This window comes from Gadus morhua, chromosome 14, assembly GCF_902167405.1.
Source record: "Gadus morhua chromosome 14, gadMor3.0, whole genome shotgun sequence".
In the NCBI taxonomy this organism is placed as follows: domain Eukaryota; kingdom Metazoa; phylum Chordata; class Actinopteri; order Gadiformes; family Gadidae; genus Gadus; species Gadus morhua.
In genome coordinates, this window is record NC_044061.1 from 16,402,631 (window position 1) to 16,419,831 (window position 17,201).

The 17,201-nt window shown below is 45.2% G+C and overlaps 1 protein-coding gene across 9 annotated transcripts in view; it reads right to left on the minus strand.

Moving 5' to 3' along the window:
• herc1 (HECT and RLD domain containing E3 ubiquitin protein ligase family member 1) overlaps positions 1-17,201 on the minus strand; it is a 65,752-nt gene that overhangs the window by 39,534 nt on the left and 9,017 nt on the right. For 8 of the 9 annotated variants that reach the window (XM_030376252.1, XM_030376249.1, XM_030376251.1 and 5 more), the window contains 23 exons: positions 15,266-15,362; positions 14,764-14,907; positions 14,188-14,315; positions 12,939-13,083; positions 11,715-11,886; positions 11,356-11,490; positions 10,755-10,920; positions 9,874-9,999; positions 8,497-8,718; positions 7,668-7,820; positions 7,416-7,548; positions 6,841-7,032; positions 6,250-6,474; positions 5,869-6,042; positions 5,112-5,226; positions 4,791-4,911; positions 4,487-4,658; positions 3,426-3,780; positions 2,951-3,071; positions 2,650-2,701; positions 1,595-1,866; positions 955-1,170; positions 617-737 (listed from right to left, as the gene is read on the minus strand). In XM_030376252.1, the coding sequence (XP_030232112.1) occupies positions 617-737; positions 955-1,170; positions 1,595-1,866; positions 2,650-2,701; positions 2,951-3,071; positions 3,426-3,780; positions 4,487-4,658; positions 4,791-4,911; positions 5,112-5,226; positions 5,869-6,042; positions 6,250-6,474; positions 6,841-7,032; positions 7,416-7,548; positions 7,668-7,820; positions 8,497-8,718; positions 9,874-9,999; positions 10,755-10,920; positions 11,356-11,490; positions 11,715-11,886; positions 12,939-13,083; positions 14,188-14,315; positions 14,764-14,907; positions 15,266-15,362 (3,757 nt within the window). The remainder of the gene's footprint in view (positions 1-616; positions 738-954; positions 1,171-1,594; positions 1,867-2,649; positions 2,702-2,950; positions 3,072-3,425; positions 3,781-4,486; positions 4,659-4,790; positions 4,912-5,111; positions 5,227-5,868; positions 6,043-6,249; positions 6,475-6,840; positions 7,033-7,415; positions 7,549-7,667; positions 7,821-8,496; positions 8,719-9,873; positions 10,000-10,754; positions 10,921-11,355; positions 11,491-11,714; positions 11,887-12,938; positions 13,084-14,187; positions 14,316-14,763; positions 14,908-15,265; positions 15,363-17,201) is intronic. The other variant, XM_030376256.1, reaches the window with a different exon arrangement.

Consider the following 17,201-nt stretch of genomic DNA (forward strand, 5'->3'; position numbering starts at 1 on the left):
ACTCTGTGCTTGGCACCCTAATAATAATAATAAAACTAACAATTACAATAGGTTGCCTTCGCACTTTGTGCTTGGCACCCTAATAATAACGGGCTTCAGCATTGCTATGCGTTTTAGCAACATCGATGATGTAACTGAATAAGAGCATTCAAAGTCTCATACAAGCAGCATTGGGGCTTTTGAAACCAGGATCTTCTGGCAGTAATGATGTTGATGTTGCTTTTGGAAATGGGGAAACATTTTCCACATTAGACTTTTGAACTTTTGACCAAATAATTGACGTTATTTATCTTTACATTGCGTCATTGCCCTTGCCATTGTTTGTTTGGCACAAGGCTGGATCTCTTTCAAATATCACACTATTCATGCACCATCCATTATATCCAGGATAAACAGGAACACAGAAAGATTCCAGTAGGGCTTTCAGTCAACGCTCGGATGCACTGGCTTTCTCATGTATCGTATTGGATAACGGACCATTTTCTGATTTGTGGTTTATCTTCTTAAATCATGCTTACTTAAACCTTTTACCATTTAAAAAAAAAAAAGATCTAGGGTTGTTTTGTGCATCAAATACCAACGACCTGGTTCTGGCTGCAGTATGAAAGGGTTGTACCTATATGGTGCTTGTTGGCCTGCAGGGCCCTCTCCAGTGTGACAGATAACTGCTGGTAGATCTTGTGTACAGCAGTCTGGATGTCCATCTGAAGGCTCCTCTTTGCAGCTTTCACACCATCCTACAAAATACCAAAAATAAACAGGCTAACATAAGGACCATCTTCCTCCATGTAAAAAAAAAAAGAGTCTCCCTTTAGATAAAAAAAAAATTAACAAAAATATTAACAAATAGGTAATCATCATGGACATCATATGGTTTTAATTTGCGGATGACTCAAAACACCAGCTATCACCTTATTGGTATAACTGCGTTCAACCAGCCTGTAAGCCTTGTACCTGGTAGTGGTGCAGCTGAACGTCTCCCTTGAGCCCTCCGGTGCCCACCGTGCCCAGGCCGAAGCAGCCGGCCAGGAACTGCAGTCGCACCGAGGTGAGCAGGGTGGAGGACTGGAAGGCGGCGCTGGAGCGGCCCAGGACCGGGCCCTCCTGGCTGCCCTTCTCCTCCATGCCAGAGATAAGCACCACGATCTGGTGCAGTGCTTCCAACCGCAACTACAAGCAAGTTCATTCTAGTTCATTATTACAGTGACTACCCAACGAAAGGCTCTTAATCCGAGGCCGGCATATTGATAACACTCGAACCAACATCGAGAAATATGCAAAAGGCAAACCTTATGCCTAGGACATGTGATTGTATCTCAAATCAGACTTCAGATGAAACCTCAAAGCTGCCCACTAGCAAAAATCTGGGTGAAAGGCGCATTTCACATTCTTTCGCTTCAGATTTGTTTTGACCAAGCATGTTGTCGCAGGCGGGGATCTGCAAGCATGTAATTGGCTAACCACAAACAAAAACAGGCTCTTTGCCCCCATCCCCATGCAAGAAGTTGTTTACAGCATAGTAGGACTGATGGATCACAGATAAAAAAAAGGCATAAAGACAAAGAAAGGCATAAAGAAATGGTAAACACAGTACCTCTGCCCTCCTCTGCTGCTGCTCCATGGCCAGCACGGTGGCCTGGGGGCTGGTGGACATGCCCTCGTCGGGCTCCCTGAAGGCGGGTGCCAGGCCTACGTCGCCGCTGATGAAGCTCACCATGTTGTCGATGAGGGCGTGCACGCCCAGCGAGCGGCTCAGCTCCAGCTCAGAGTCCTCGTAGGACAGGGCCGAGCTATAGCTCCGCTTGCGACTCAGCTTGGCCCGGAACCATGACTCGGCCAGGGAGTCTGGAGAGCTGTACAGCAGGCCTGGCCCAGGGACAAGGGGGAGACGGGGAAGGGAAGACGTCACCATCACGAAACCATGTACTGAGGAGGCTGTTATCCCTAATAGAACTGCCATGTTATGTGATGCTTTAAGGTTACTCCGTCATCGATAACCCCTAGGATAAAATGTGATGCTTCAACCTAGCCTTTCGTTCCAAGTGGAGGAAAGAGCAGTCAAACAGTCAAATCTTTACTCAGCAGTTAAGTCATTACCAGAGTTATTTCACTTGCCCTGGTATGACTCAATAAGCACCAGGTTTGAGGGATACTAAAGAGAGAGTGAACCCACTGTTTCAGATCGAATTCCAACAGAGATTTTAAAAAGTGTTTTTGGTTGAGTTTTAGGATGGGCATGTTATCCCTGTGGTTATGACCTACACCAACTTTGTGGTAATATTTTTGTACCCTAGTTGTATGCAAGCGTTTTACATTAAAAAACGCCACACAAGGTAGCTTTATACGATAGGTGTTCGGGGAGCCTAACCCTCTATCGGACGCGGACACAAAATAAATCACTGCTCCGACGGAGCTTTACCATTCACACACATGGCGTTATACTACAAGTGTTTTTATGTTATCATGTTTGCTAGCTTGGAGCTCCTCTGGTTTTTAGGGCTCAACTGCCCAAAAAGCAGTAAATAAACAACCATGCACAGAAATCGATGGATAAAAACAACAAGAATCAAGAATAACACAACGCCAACATCTATGTCTTCATCATCACTTTAAAATCTTAGATTATATTCAAGGTGCTTATAACACTACCTCTTTTTTTGTGAGAGAAGGCCAGGTCCAGGTCAACATTTCTCCTGCCACTCTGAGAGAAAGCAGACAAATCATCATATCATCATGGTTTTCAAACACAACATACACCTACAGGGCGTGCCGAGAGAAAGAGATGACATTTCTACTATGTCATATGAACATGAATAACAACAATCATGAGCCACCAGTGAAACAGAATAATTGCCATAAAGTCCACAAATATGTCTCGGTGTAAAAGTTACTCTGTTAATGCAGGTATGTATATTGCAACAGTTGTGAATACATCAAGTGTCTTTCTTACCAGGGCGCAACTCTCTTCGTCTGACTCGGGCTGGGAGAGGTCTGACTCGCTCCGAGTCTTGAGCAACCTGAAGCTGGGACTGCTTTGCACAGAGTGGCTCTCTGCACTCAGACTCTCACTCCTACACACACATACACACACACACACACACACACAGTATGCCGTTTCTAAAGTGAAATGCTTGCATCGTCTATTATTATGGTAGAAGATGGATAGTTGAGCTCTACGTTGTATGGCAAAGTACCCTGTTATTACCCTTTAATTACAATTAGAAAGTACCAGTTGTTTTTATGTTGTCCTAATATTATACAACTTATACTTTTTGCTCAACATGTATAAATAGAAATAGAAATGTCTGTGTAAAATACTATGCAATTTCAAAGTAAAATTAAGTGAATTAAAATTCCACCAGAAGATGTATTCACGGCCCCCCCCGGTCAAGAGACCGGGGGGGATGCTAGGTGTTTGAGCTGACCTGGTCATGAAGATCAGGCCCTCCTGTGCCCCCCCGCCGGCCGACTGGACCTGCTCCTCCTCCAGGCCCTGCCTGCTGGGGTCGCCCAGGACCGGGCTCACCCCCAGCAGCAGCAGAGCGCAGCGGTGGATCACTGAGTTGCAGGCGGCTGTGTAGAGGTCCTGGCCCTCGGGGGGCCCGGCGCTGCCCCTCCTCTCCTCCTGGGAGCCGGGGGCCTCCTCCTCTCCCCCCCTTGAGCCCGAGCAGGGGCCCAGGCCGCCGCTGCCGCCGCCGCCGCCGCCGCCGCTGCTGCTGGCCCTCTCTCTCTCGCGGCCGCGGGCCGCCTCGCGTGCTGAGAGGAAACATTGAAAGATTTCTGTGGCGTGCAACGCACACAAAAACACATGCACGCACCAAACGCGCACACACACATAAAAACATGACACACACACAACAGGGCAACGGGTTAGGGAAGGTTAGGGAACAAACATAGGCTGCGTGTAGCGTCACTTGTTAAATTGGCGCCAAAATTATCCTTAATGTAGTTGTAAAAGAAAGCCCAGGTCAGCAACAGCCAGGAACAACTATATCCAGTATTGCAATGACCATTTGCAATATCTCTAGAATCTCTCGCATATCTCAATAGCTCTTGGGAGATTTGTGGATTATGCATGTGCATCCAGTGTATTAAAGCACGATAGAAAATAAAAACCTGCAACAGTCAACAGGCAACTGCAACTTGGCAAATAACAGCATGTGCACCGAGAGATGCTTGTTACAAAGTGGCTGTCAGGGCGAGGCATGCAGAGCACAAGGCATAGTTTATCAGGTCCAGCTAATCCTGTTGCACCGAGGAAGCTTAATAATGTATGAATTTGACAGAGCAGGAAGGAATAACTGGACCTGGGGTTGCTGCCATTGCAAAAAAAAAAACTGTAAAATAACGTTCATTTTAGTTGGAATCTTCCACATCCGAGGAACATTGACGATAAAGCCGACATCAGTCCATGCTGGAGGCGGGGACCCTTAGGAAGTGCAGTGCTGCCACGGTGCTTCAGGGCAGGCGTTCCGGGGGGACTTACTGCCAGCGGTCATCACTTCGTGGTCCCGGTCCTCCTCCTCGTCGTCCTGCTCCTGGTGGCCCTGGTCCCTCTCGCGGTCCTCCCGCTCCTCGCGCTCCTCCACCTCGTCGATGGTGTGTTGGAACGAGAACTCCTGGGGGTCCGCGTCCAGAGAGTCCTGGTTCTCAGAGATCTGTACGGGAGCAGCAGGCGTCACACTGGAGTCGGGGGGCTCACCCTGTGCGAGGGGAGTCATGGCAAAGGCAGTGCGACGTTGACGATGTGTGTGCGGTTCAGCGACAGCGCTCGTCCCCTGCCCACTCACTCGGGTCTCTCGCGAGGAGGAGCGGGTCTGGATGAAGTCCATGTTCTTACACGCCAGCAGACGGTTTCGTACTTTGTACACACTGCGGTACACCTCTGCCAGAGCCTTACAGGGCTGGTACCTAATGAGGCAGAAAGGATGGCTGATCAACAAGAGCTACAGCGAGATGGGCCAGAGTCACTATGGTACTTTACCTGAAGGACCATTTAAAAAACGCCATAATTTATGTTATAAAAAAAAAAAAATCCTAGCTTTGATGTTGATGGAGAAAGTAAAAAATGTGGATGTTTACATCGGCTAATGTCGTTTGTTGTGACTCACCTTCCCTCTCCGCAGGCCTGCCCCAGGAGGGCTGTGTGTTTCAGCAGAGCTGCCAGCACGAACCTGGACACCGTGTCCAACAGGGACTCATTACTGAGAGAGGCGTTGTCCCAGTCTGCAACAAGAGACGCCACAGCAAGGCTATTTGTAGAGTCGCTATAGAGTTGATATCACAAACATCGTCAGCTATTTCAATGAGGTCTTGAGGTACATGTATATATGTGATCAACGCTACGACGGGACAAGGAACAAATAGACTTTATTAGTGCTGGGTTCAAATAATCAATATTATGATTAAAATCAATCTTCATTTGAATGTTCCGATATCGATGAATAAAATCCCATGAGCGATCTTTTAATGTAAGCCTTTTCCCTGTGAACACGTTCAAGTTGAAATATTTGAACTTTCCCGCGAATTTCCCTTGATACTTTGTTGTGACTAACTATCAGCGATCACTCCCTACGATCATTAGTTCTATGAGAATCAAGTTCACATCCAATCAAAATTGATATTGCTACTGAAAATGCCATAACCAAAACGATATAGAATCAAATCGAAATTAAATCACATCGAAATCTAATCGTTGATCGAAATCCGTGGCGATACCCAACCCTAAACTTGACGCGAGTTAATGCAAAACAAGGTACATATAGATGTTTTGTAAGATACTGGGAGACAAGGCACATATAGATGTGTTGTAGGGTACTGAAAGACAAGGTACGCATAGATGTCCAGAGTCCAGTCCCAAACACAGACCTTTGCTGAGTGCATAGTCTTGCATGTTGACCCAGAGGCTGTTGCTAGGCTCTTTGGTGGAGCCCAGAGCCAAGTCTGCAAGGACGCTCAGGTCTGGACACAGAGTGCAGTCAAGGGGCTTCTGCTCCTCGTTGCCGGACAGTGCTGCCTCCAGGAAGGAGGTGATGCAGGGGTCTGGTGGGGACACAGAAAAGCAAGCCTTAAAAAAGCTTTATCTGCATTCAATCTTCATGAGTCACTACAGTAAAGGCGAAGTCAATCATTTATATTTTATGATGGGTTAGAAAATCAATAGATCAAACATTTTGTACATTATAGTTGAACTAACCATTACGTATATCTTTAATAATGAACCCTGCCAGCAGGGACAGCTCCTCCTACCCAACAGTTTGGTGTCCATCTCCAGGCCGTTGCTGAACAGGGGCGTTCGGAGCCAGTAGTCCGTGTCGTGCTCCTCCAGAGATGTGGGCTCGCCCTGCAGCATGCCCCCCAGACAGCGGCCCACCAGCAGGGCAGCCGTTCTCTCCAGGTCCACCAGCCACACCCAGGACAGGGCCGGCTGGGCCAGGGACGCCCCCACGGCAGGCTCTGCAAAGTCTGGGGTGCCTTGACCCCCAACACAGGGGTTGGCCAAAAAGGAAGAATAGGAAAAAGGAAAAGTCAGATGGCCAGTTTTCAAAAGTCGATAAAACTCAATTCGATGCCATTGAAAATGTGCTGTTCGATTTGAAAGGATAATATCCGCCTGGGTGATTAAACCTCACCATCTCTCCTGGATTCACTAAAACATCTGTTACAGATTTGGCACGACCAAGGGATCGGAGCAGATATTTTAGTGAAGCCAGGAGAGACAGTTACAATGGTTTGATCACACCGGATTGTATTCTAAAATAAGGGTAGGTTTTTCGGATCCTGATGATAAATACAGTCCATTAACCAGGGCTTTGTCAGCCTGTGGGCTCTGGTTCTCACCGTGGAGGGGCCAATGCAGCTCCTGGTCCTCCAGGGGGGAGGCAGCAGGCAGCAGCCGGTTGAGGCGGTCCAGGGGAGACAGCAGGTCCAGCAGGTAGCCCAGCAGAGGCCGGGCCACAGACACGGACAGCAGCAGCAGAGAGTTGACGATCTGACAGAGCATACTGCCTGCCGCCGACATGTAGATCACTTCTGTAGGTGGTGGTGACAAGGGGACAAGTTTAGTAGAATACAGAACATAAGGGCATGGGCACCCATACAACGAAGACCCCATACCCTGCCTTGGGAGCCAGCCAGCTACAAGATTCCCCTTCACTGGTAGCTTCTCCCTGAGGGCCATTAACAACAGTTCCCTTCACCTTGTAACTTCTCTTTGAGGACCACTAACAACAGTCCAATCATCTTGCAGCTTCTCCCTAAGAGCCACTAACAGCAGTCCCCATCACCTCGTAGCTTCTCAGTGAGGGCCAGTAACAACAGTCCCTTCACCTTGTAGCTTCTCAGAGAGGGCCAGTAACAACAGTCCCTTCACCTTGAAGCTTCTCAAAGAGGGCCAGTAACAACAGTCCCTTCACCTTGAAGCTTCTCCCTGATACTGCCGTTCCAGGAGCTCTCCTTAATAAGGGCGGACGAGCGGGAAAAGATGTCTTTGGCATGGGGCAGCAGGAGCTGCAGGTGTTTGTGGAGCAGAGCCACGCTGCTCGAGTTCTGTAAACACACACACACACACACACTCTTATTGCGGGGTTCTTCAACATATGGCATCATAACATGTTGCGGGACCCTAAAAGGATGGCAGAGCCCTCAGCCGGTGTCAGTGTTCCGACCTCATTCACCGAGTTGATGTGGCAGTAGGCCAGAAGCTGCTTCTGCAGGGAGCACAGAAGTTGGTGGAGGTGCGCAGGCTGGCTGCTGTCTGAGGAGGACATGCCCTGCTGCAGTTTATCACTGTTCTTCTCCAGCTCGCCAAAGGCCCGGTCCTGAGGACACAATGCACACCAGGGTTTCCCACGGCACTTGACAGCTTAGCGACTGCCTGAGCAACACAAGCCTGCCGCCTTAACTACAACGTAAAAAAGTAAAAAAAAATATTTTATTTTATATATTATACAAAAGTATGAAATAATCTAAACTCTCTGTGTATAGATCAGGCTACAGGGCAACAGTCTGACAGCCTGTGTGAAAATAGGCATAACTGGTCCATTTATGTAAATGGTCCAATGGTGTTACTGACTTCCTCTTGAGAGGGTGCAATAGACCCTTTTCACAGATGTGTCATCGTAGGACCGAGCACAGGTGTCGCTCATAGTTAAACTAGGTACATAAAAGTATCAGAACTGTAAATGATGTTATGAGCGACACCTTTATTTGCCCTATGATGACTTCTTTGAAAAGGGTCCATACAAATGCGATGTGAATCGGACTAATGATAAGCAATGAAATCAGTTCTTTGACATTGTGAACCTATACTGCACCCAGAGCTGAGAAGATAGCAAGATTAACAAGACTAAAACTCAACTGCAAAGATGTCCATACCCAATGAAAATAAGAGCCAACCTTTCACTGCTGTAATGGCCTTTTTGAGATAAAGGCTGCCCTGCACTACAGTGGCTTGGTTAACAGGGCTGCGCTGAGGCCAGTGGCCCGGTGACCTACGGTGTAGAAGCCCAGGTTCCTCAGCAGAGTCTTCATCAGGATCTCTGCCAGGTGGGTGTCCGGGTGGCTGGCCGCGCTGCCGTACGAGGCCTCCTGGGCGCCGCCGAAGCCCAGGACGGAGGAGAGGGCCTCGGGGCCGTCGCCGGGACAGCTGTAGCCCAGCAGGGAGGCCACGTGGGTGTGGTCCTGCAGACTGGTCAGGATGATATCCAGCTGCATCCTCTGTCCCCCACACACACACACACACACACACACACACACACACACACACACACACACACACACACACACACACACACACACACACACACACACACACACACACACACACACACACACACACACTTGAGGAAGGGCTCAAACAACATCGGTTTATCTTTACAAAATACCTTGCGGACGTGCAAGTTAACAGTGGGCCTTTCTACTACGGGGTAAAGTGTGATGACAGTTTATGATTGGGATATGTGGCCCTTTTATCCCTCTGCTCCGGCTCCATGTTGCTCCAATTAAAAAATGTATTACATTTCAATGAATACATTCTAGGTCATTTGTTTTTTTTATGTATTTATAATTTTTTATCAAACAAATTGGTGATCTTGTAACATTATAATTAAACGTGATAAATTTGTCGCTCAAAATATGCGTCACTACCGCCGATGTGCAACATCCGCTAGCTCGCGTATTTCTTAGCTTTTCGACCTCCAACAATAAAAGTTTCTGAAGAAAACTGAGTGTTTAATGCAACGTGGGCAGATTAATTTGCTCTCACTGCTGACAAAACTAGTTTACCAGTATGCTTAATATGTGGTAGGAAACTGTCAAACAACAAAAAGTCAAATGTTTTGAAGACATTTCCAGAATCAACACACAGCATTTGCTGAAAAGTATTCAGATGGAAACGAGAAAAAAAAGCAGTTTCAGAAATGCGGAAGGTCAAAAATCATTTCAAGAAGTGGATGAAGTAATTTCTACTGCATATGCTAGTTTTGTGGTTGCTCAGTTTTGGCCGTGTTCTACACAAGATATTCTTCTACCCTCCGGGAGCTCCTGCGGGAGTCCGGGCGCTCCGACAGCTCCGGCGGGTCCGGCTAACATTTGCCCAAACCAGGGTGTTTGTGCCGCGCCATTCATCACTGATATTAATTATTTTATTTGAAATTTGTAACCTTCAATGCAGCATATTTTTTTCTGTAGAAGTTCATTGATTTTTTAATTTTTTTTTAAAAAAAACGATATAAGCAGTGTCATCTTAATTTTAGATGTCCAAAGGGTTTAGTGGCTCGCTTTTATTATTTCCTGTGGGAAACTGAGAAAAGGTTGCTGACCCCTGGGATAGATGGGTGGACTGAACTGGGGGACACTGGGGGGCCACCTCACCTGTCCTTTGGAGAGACTCTCCCAGCGGTCTGGGCCCTGGGGCAGCAGCGCGTGCAGCAGCTCCATCCGCTCCCTGAGGGGGGGCAGTAGCATGGTGGCCCCAACCGACAGGGTCTCAATAACTGCCTGTGGGGAATACAGTCACACATTCACACCATCACTCCATGTACCTGCCAGATATCACCCAGAAATACACAGTCACACCATCACTCCAAGTACCTACCAGATTTCACCCAGAAATACACAGTCACACATTCACACCACCACTCCAAGTACCTACCAGATAACACACAGAAATACACAGTCACACATTCACACCACCACTCCAAGTACCTACCAGATAACACCCAGAAATACACAGTCACACATTCACACCATCACTCCATGTACCTACCAGATAACACCCAGAAATACACAGTCACACATTCACACCACCACTCCAAGTACCTACCAGATAACACCCAGAAATACACAGTCACACATTCACACCATCACTCCATGTACCTACCAGATATCACCCAGAAATACACAGTCACACATTCACACCATCACTCCATGTACCTACCAGATTTCACCCAGAAATTTAATGAAGCTGCAGGTAAGATTTAAGAGGTTGTATTTGTGTATAATTTGGCAAAAATTGCATAGTCCTCATTCACTGTAGGTGAAATGCTCTATGAGAATATCTATATTTATTGATCTGAAGGCAGGAGCTGGATGGTTTTGAAATTATTTGGATTTTGAACCACTCCCAGCTCATTTCCAAATAGTCAGGGCATTTCTTCATTATCTGCCCATCAACAGTCTCATGTCCGTTTCAAAGGTTATTGTGTTACTGTGCCACTCACAGGGATATAACAAAGTGTGTCCGTCTCACTCACCTCCTGGATCTCATCTGGAACAGACGAGTCCATGAGCCTGAAGAGCAGGTTGCGCAGAGGCCTGGCTTGACCGCCCAGAATACTGGTGGCCACGCCCCCAGCCAGGGCAAGAGCCAGGTGATTGGACAATAACCGCAGGCAGAGTTTGAGGAAGTTCTGATGCTCTCTGCCAAGTCAAGGAAACGTCATGATGAGTATTAGGTTAAATTTTAATAAACATTTTTTTAAGATAATATCAAATTAACCTTTTACAATCATTGCAGGGAAATTCAGGTTTCATATCAGCAACAGAAATTAGAATTAAATTATAGTTAAGTGATACTGTGCTTGCCATTTAGATGTTCAAATGTATACAATTATTTTCTGCGTGAAAGTGCAGTTGTTGTTTGAAAGTTTGCATTCAATTGTATTTGCCCAAATGAGTGACCCAATACTGCTCCTTGAGGGCAGATGTTAATCAAGAAAGTTACAGTCCAGCGAGCGTTGGAGCCTCATGTCTGCACAATCAGTGTTTACGGGACTCCATTTATGAAACTGCTTGGCTAACCAGGCTGCACCACTCAGTATGCTCAACAGCTACAGGGCAGAATGGTCTACCCACCTGGAAGAGGGGAAGGGCAAGGGTGGCACGTCACTGTTGATCCCGTCACAGTAGTGCTCCAGGAAGGAGCGCAGGTGGGAGAAAGTGCTTTCTTCTAGGTCCACGCAGTAGGGCCTGTGCCACGCCACCACTTGCCTGTGGTGCAGTGAGTGAACATGTAGAATAATATCAATGTTAGACCCCAACAATTAAACATTAAAATTAATTAATTAATTAACACATAAAAAAATAAAACAACAACGGAGAACAGTGAGAAAATAAATGCTCTGTGATCGAGTTTAGACAGGACCACTCTGTAATTAACTCAGCCGTTAGGGATTGGCAGGACATAGTCAGTGTTTGCTCTCCAGGCGGCTGACCTGTCTCTGGGCAGGGCGGTCCAGGCCAGGCTGTGGGAGGTGCCCGCTGAGATCTGCTGTACCGCGACCCCGTCCAGTCCGACGACCTTCTTGGGCTTGGTGATCGGGCCGGTAGAGTTCCCCTGGCCACACTGGCCCATGGAGTTGTTCCCCCATGCATAAACTTCATTGTCTAGACAAGATAAATACATCCCACTAGGTAAAACATTTGACATACTTCCTTGGTCACTGCAGGAGTTAGACTGTTGTGTAATGACTTTCAACCTCAAGTTCTTCAACAGTCAATGAGTTGGATATGACAATATTTTGACATGTGTATTAAAATTCCTTCAATTCTATATAAGGTTGTTTGTCATGAATAGACAACCATGCTTGTGAGGGACATAAAAGACCTATCACATGTTCATCACATTGAGTGCAGATCTTAAAGAGATACGCCAAGATATTTGTAAAGTGGCATTTGCCTGTCATTTGCTTTCCGTTAGCTGCTCCCACTGACTTGCAGAGAAGCCAATACATTTAAATTACTTCCAAAGAAAACCAATGTGTTCCAATAGTAGCATCTTCAATTAAGTGTCACTGAAAAAACAACAAGATTCGAATGGTTTTATTCTGATATCTCAGCCTATCCCTTTAAGAAGCAAATGTGTTGAAGGACAATTACGTTATTTAGAAAATGTAGCCCCCTTTCTGGTTTTCCTAGGATGAAATAGAGTGGTTAACACCGAAATATTGAATATTGGACTTGTCTCGGCTAATTTCGAATTGCCCCTGTCTGCTTCACAATGGCTGGCTATGTGCATTCACAAAACACCCCTAAACTTTCGTTTTCAGAAATGTGAAACTCATCGAGTGGTTGGTGGTGTTCGTTGATGTTACCAAACAAGTATCGTAGCGAAATACAGTTTCTGTCGTGTTTTATTTTAGACTTTTCGCTCGGTTCTCCGTATCAACAGTAGGGCTAGAACCGAGCATAAGACTTCAACCAGCCTCCCTGCCAAATAAACGTATGAACGTTTAGGGGTTTTTTGTGAATGCACATAGCCAGCCATTGTGAAGCAGGCAGGAAATTAGCTTAATTTCCGAGACAGGACCAATATTCAACATTTCTGTGTTAACCACTCTATTTCATCCTAGACAAACCAGAACGGGGGCTCAATGTTCAAAATACCGGAATTGCCCTTTAATGTCCAGTTGTGCTGTGTTGGATTAATATGATTGTACCGTGTGACAGGGCCAGACAGTGGCTGTCCCCTATGGAGATATCCACCAATCTGGTAGTAGCCAGCTCCTCAATCAGCTTCGGCCTGAGAGAGGTTGCTTCAGAAGAGCCACAGCCCAAACAGGCACCACAGCCCCATGCATACACCTGTTGTGACAAGTTTGAAAAATATTAATTAATTGAAATAGGATTAATTTATAGGACGTCATGGGAAGATCACATTAAAAGCCAGTCCTTTCAGGATTTCGCAGCTTTAGATGAAGAACATGAAACAGGCACCATTCAACTATGCTATATTGCACACCAATAAGCCAATAACGTTGCTAATGCACACCAAAAAGGGTGTGCATTAGCAACATATCAGCACCAAGCTAGGAGAAAAACTACTTGCATCAATAGCCGCAATATCTGTGAATTGGCTTTGCCTGTCTTACCCAGATTCAGATTAGTCCAAATTCATCCTTTGGCATCCAGCAGAGGAGTTTACTGGGTGAGCATTTGCTTTCCGTTACCTGTTTCCATTGGCTTGCTGAGTTACAGTAGCCTTACTCCTGTTCATGTGTGGGGAATACACTTTAAATTATTTTACAAAGTGTTAAAAATAGTCACCAATTCAAAACATAACAGGATTGTCGTTTGTCTAAAACAAAGATATTACGGCACTGTATTCGCCAATTATTATGAGGCAACCTGTGAGCATCACTGACCGGATACTTTCACATAGGCTACCCAACCAGAAGCAGCAGATAATATAACTTGCATTCAACAATCACAGTGCAGAAAACAGTGCAGAATTATCTGTCTGGTGTAGACAAACTACAATCTTGTTGTGATGTAACAGACAATCATTTTGAAAAGTGGCTATTCAGAACACATTGGAAAGTAATTCAAAGTGTCTAACACGCACATGAGCAAGAGTAAGGCTTCTGAAAAGCAAGTCAATGGAAGCTGCCAATGGAAAGGGAATGCTAACCAAGCAAACTCCGCCCTGGACACACAATGATCCATTTGGAATTAAACGACTCGTCTGAACCACGCCAAGACAGGCCGACAACAATTAACAGATATCTCTGTATCATATTTAGGTAAAACTAGTTAGCAAATAAATGTAACTTCATATGAATAATTTCAATGCGTTGATTTTTTCAAAGACTTTCAAAAACTACTACTTACTACTTTTTGCTTTGGTAAATAATAGCAACTGTTTGCCCTGAATACTATGTTGGTATTGTAGCAGGAATGTGGCCCTACCTGTCCGGTGGAGGTCAAGGCCAGAGAAGACTGACTCCCTGCACACACTTTCCTGATGAACATTCCCTGCAAGGCTTCAACGACTTTGGGCTTATACACCCGGTTGGTGTCACCATGGCCCAGCTTCCCTGCAAGAGGAACGCACACAGAAGATAGTTTAACTAGTTTATTGAGTAAAAACACAGAACTAGTGAGAGGAGAAAAACAGAACAGAAGTATATCATAATATATCGAGCACAAACATCAGTTTCTTCAGAAGTTGAAAGACGTCACATGTGTTAACAGATAACTTAAGTATACCACATCGTCTGAGACACACACAAGATAATATTTCGGAACTGATCTCATAAACTTATGAGACTTAAAGTAGGACAATATCGGTGTTGAAACCAACATGACCTCTCCTTGTTTCATTTAATTTTTACCAACATGTTTTGTCAAAATCACTTTGTTGAGCAGATTCTGACCAATAGCATTTTGCGGACATTGATTCCAGAAGACAAATGTGCTATATGGCCATTGTCTATATTCGTGACTGGCAGACTCAAGAAAAGGTTTAGATAGCTAGTATATTACCGTTGTCCCCACCACCAAAGGACCACACTGTGCGCCCGTCCTTTGACAATGCGATTGTGTGAGAGCTCCCACACGACACCTCGCCCACGTTGCTGATATCTTTCACCAAGGTGGGAATGTTACGGCTGTTGCTGTCGCCATGCCCTGCACACCATGACACAATGAGACAAGATAGGCGTCCCAAAGCTGGGTTATTTGGCAAACTTACATATGATACTCCAGTTTTAAGAACTGCATATCAAGAGCACTTTTCATGTTATATTTAAATGTTAATCAAACAGGAGACAAAAGAGACATGGGGAAAATAACTAACATATCAATTTCCATTTAAAGTTCAGTGATTGATCCAGATTTTGGCCGACGTGCTCAAGTACACTTGTGTCAAGTCAGTATTTCACAGACTTGCATTGCACTTGCAACAAGCCTCAAGTGTCTCATGGACTAAAACTAAAGTAAACTAATTCAAGTGATTATGAGAAGAGCTGCTTGACACTAAGGTTACCTAATCTTCCAAAATCTCCTTCGCCCCACGTGTAGAGCTCTCCACCCTCGCTGACCGCAGCACTGTGTCTGTAGCCGGCAGACACACACACCACCACCTAAGCCAGAGCAAACATCCCACTCATTAGCATGCATAGTTTAGACATCATTTTTCCAAAATGTAAAAGTCTTAGGTAGCACAATTAAGGCTTTTCCAGCCCCCCTAACTTCAAGGAGAAATTGGGCGAAAAAAACATTATTGCTGCTATTTGGTCCCCATCATTACTTTATTTACGCAATAGCCGGTAGAATATTCACGTTTTTATAATGGACCCTATTGTTATGGGCGAAGTGCGCAGTAACAATATAACAATAATAATAACAACAAAAATAGGAGCCAACTAATACAAATGCAAAATCAAAATGTGAGGGTATGCAAGTGTGTGTCTTCATTCGGAACCAGGAGAAAGATCTTATTGACCGGTCTTTGGATTAAGTTGTTCCGGGTTTAAGGCATCACACTCCTTAGGACACCTCTCTTTGGTCAGGGTTGTTGCTGACAATTTTAGCAATAACCTTCTATGGGAGTTTCTGCCATTACCACAATGTTTCAAAACGTACCCTCCCGGACCCTAAAAACATTGGCGGTTTCATTTTGATGTAAATGCGATAAGACGCTCTGCGGTTCCAGGGGGGGGGGGGGGCCTTGGGTAGAGGTGTTGCTGCGTTGTCTCTACAACAGAGACAACGCATCGATATCATCATGAGTAGAGTATGCAAATTATTCCAAAAAACGTCTAGACTCCGTGCGTAGCCCCGCCTTCTCCAGTGAACCAAGAAAGCCGGCACTGTGACGAACAGGGGATTTTACCCATTCGGTTTCACACAGGCAAGACGTTGAAATTGCCGAACCGGCTTGGCACTGTAAAAAATGACTTATTAGAAGCAGGGAGATTCCGCAGAAATATCTATTTCTAATTTGTCAGTTTGTCTGCCTGGCACAAATGCTCCCGTTGAGCGGATCTTTTCCATAATGAACAATACTTGGACTGACGAGAGGAACCGCCTGAATGTTCCCACCTTGAAGATTAGGGTTAAGTGTCTTGCTCAGGGACACATCAACACTCTGGGGAGCTGGGGATCGAACTAGCAACGGTTACAAGACAACTGCTCTACCTCCTGAGGTCATGTTTTCGGAGATCAATGAGGTTGACATCACACACACGCGCGCAGGCACGCACGCAATCACTCCACTCATTAGTTATTCAGTGTTTCATGTATTTAAGCTTATTATTATTTTTCTATTGACCAAACTTGTGACTAAATTGTGTTTTGTGGCTCGGCATCAGCAGCAGCACTTGCCTCAACTACGAGCGTGTAGTAGTACCGGTAATCAAAAAAACGCAGCTCCTTTAAATGGAAAAGCAAGATCGAATGAGCGATATGAGCTGTAAATATTTTTGACAGCGTTGCGTTTTGAGTCTAAATAAAAGTCTATATCTTCTTTTATCTGAATCAGTAATAACTGTTACGCAGTAATAACATGCAAATACTTGATTATTAGCAATTATGTAGTGTAGGTTCCAATGTTTATGTGTTTCATATGCCTAATATCCTTGTTTAAGCCTGTATTTGGAAAATGGACTATAATAAAAAAAGATTTACGGTTATAGCTAAATCAAAATAAAGAAAGTTATTTTTTTGCAATCATCCTTATGAGGATTATTTTACCTGGTATGTTGCAAAAAAAAAACAATCCAGTATTTTCCTTTAGCTTTCAAATCTTTAAAAGCAGCAATACAACCCATAAAATGCAGACGGCAATACATTTTGTGGGGACTATAAAAAAGACGAACCGGTCGATGTGAGAGTCGGGCAAGCAGGGCTATCATACGAGGGTAGCCTTGCTAGTTAGCCCTTAAATACTGTATCATTATAAAACGTCATTAAATAACGTT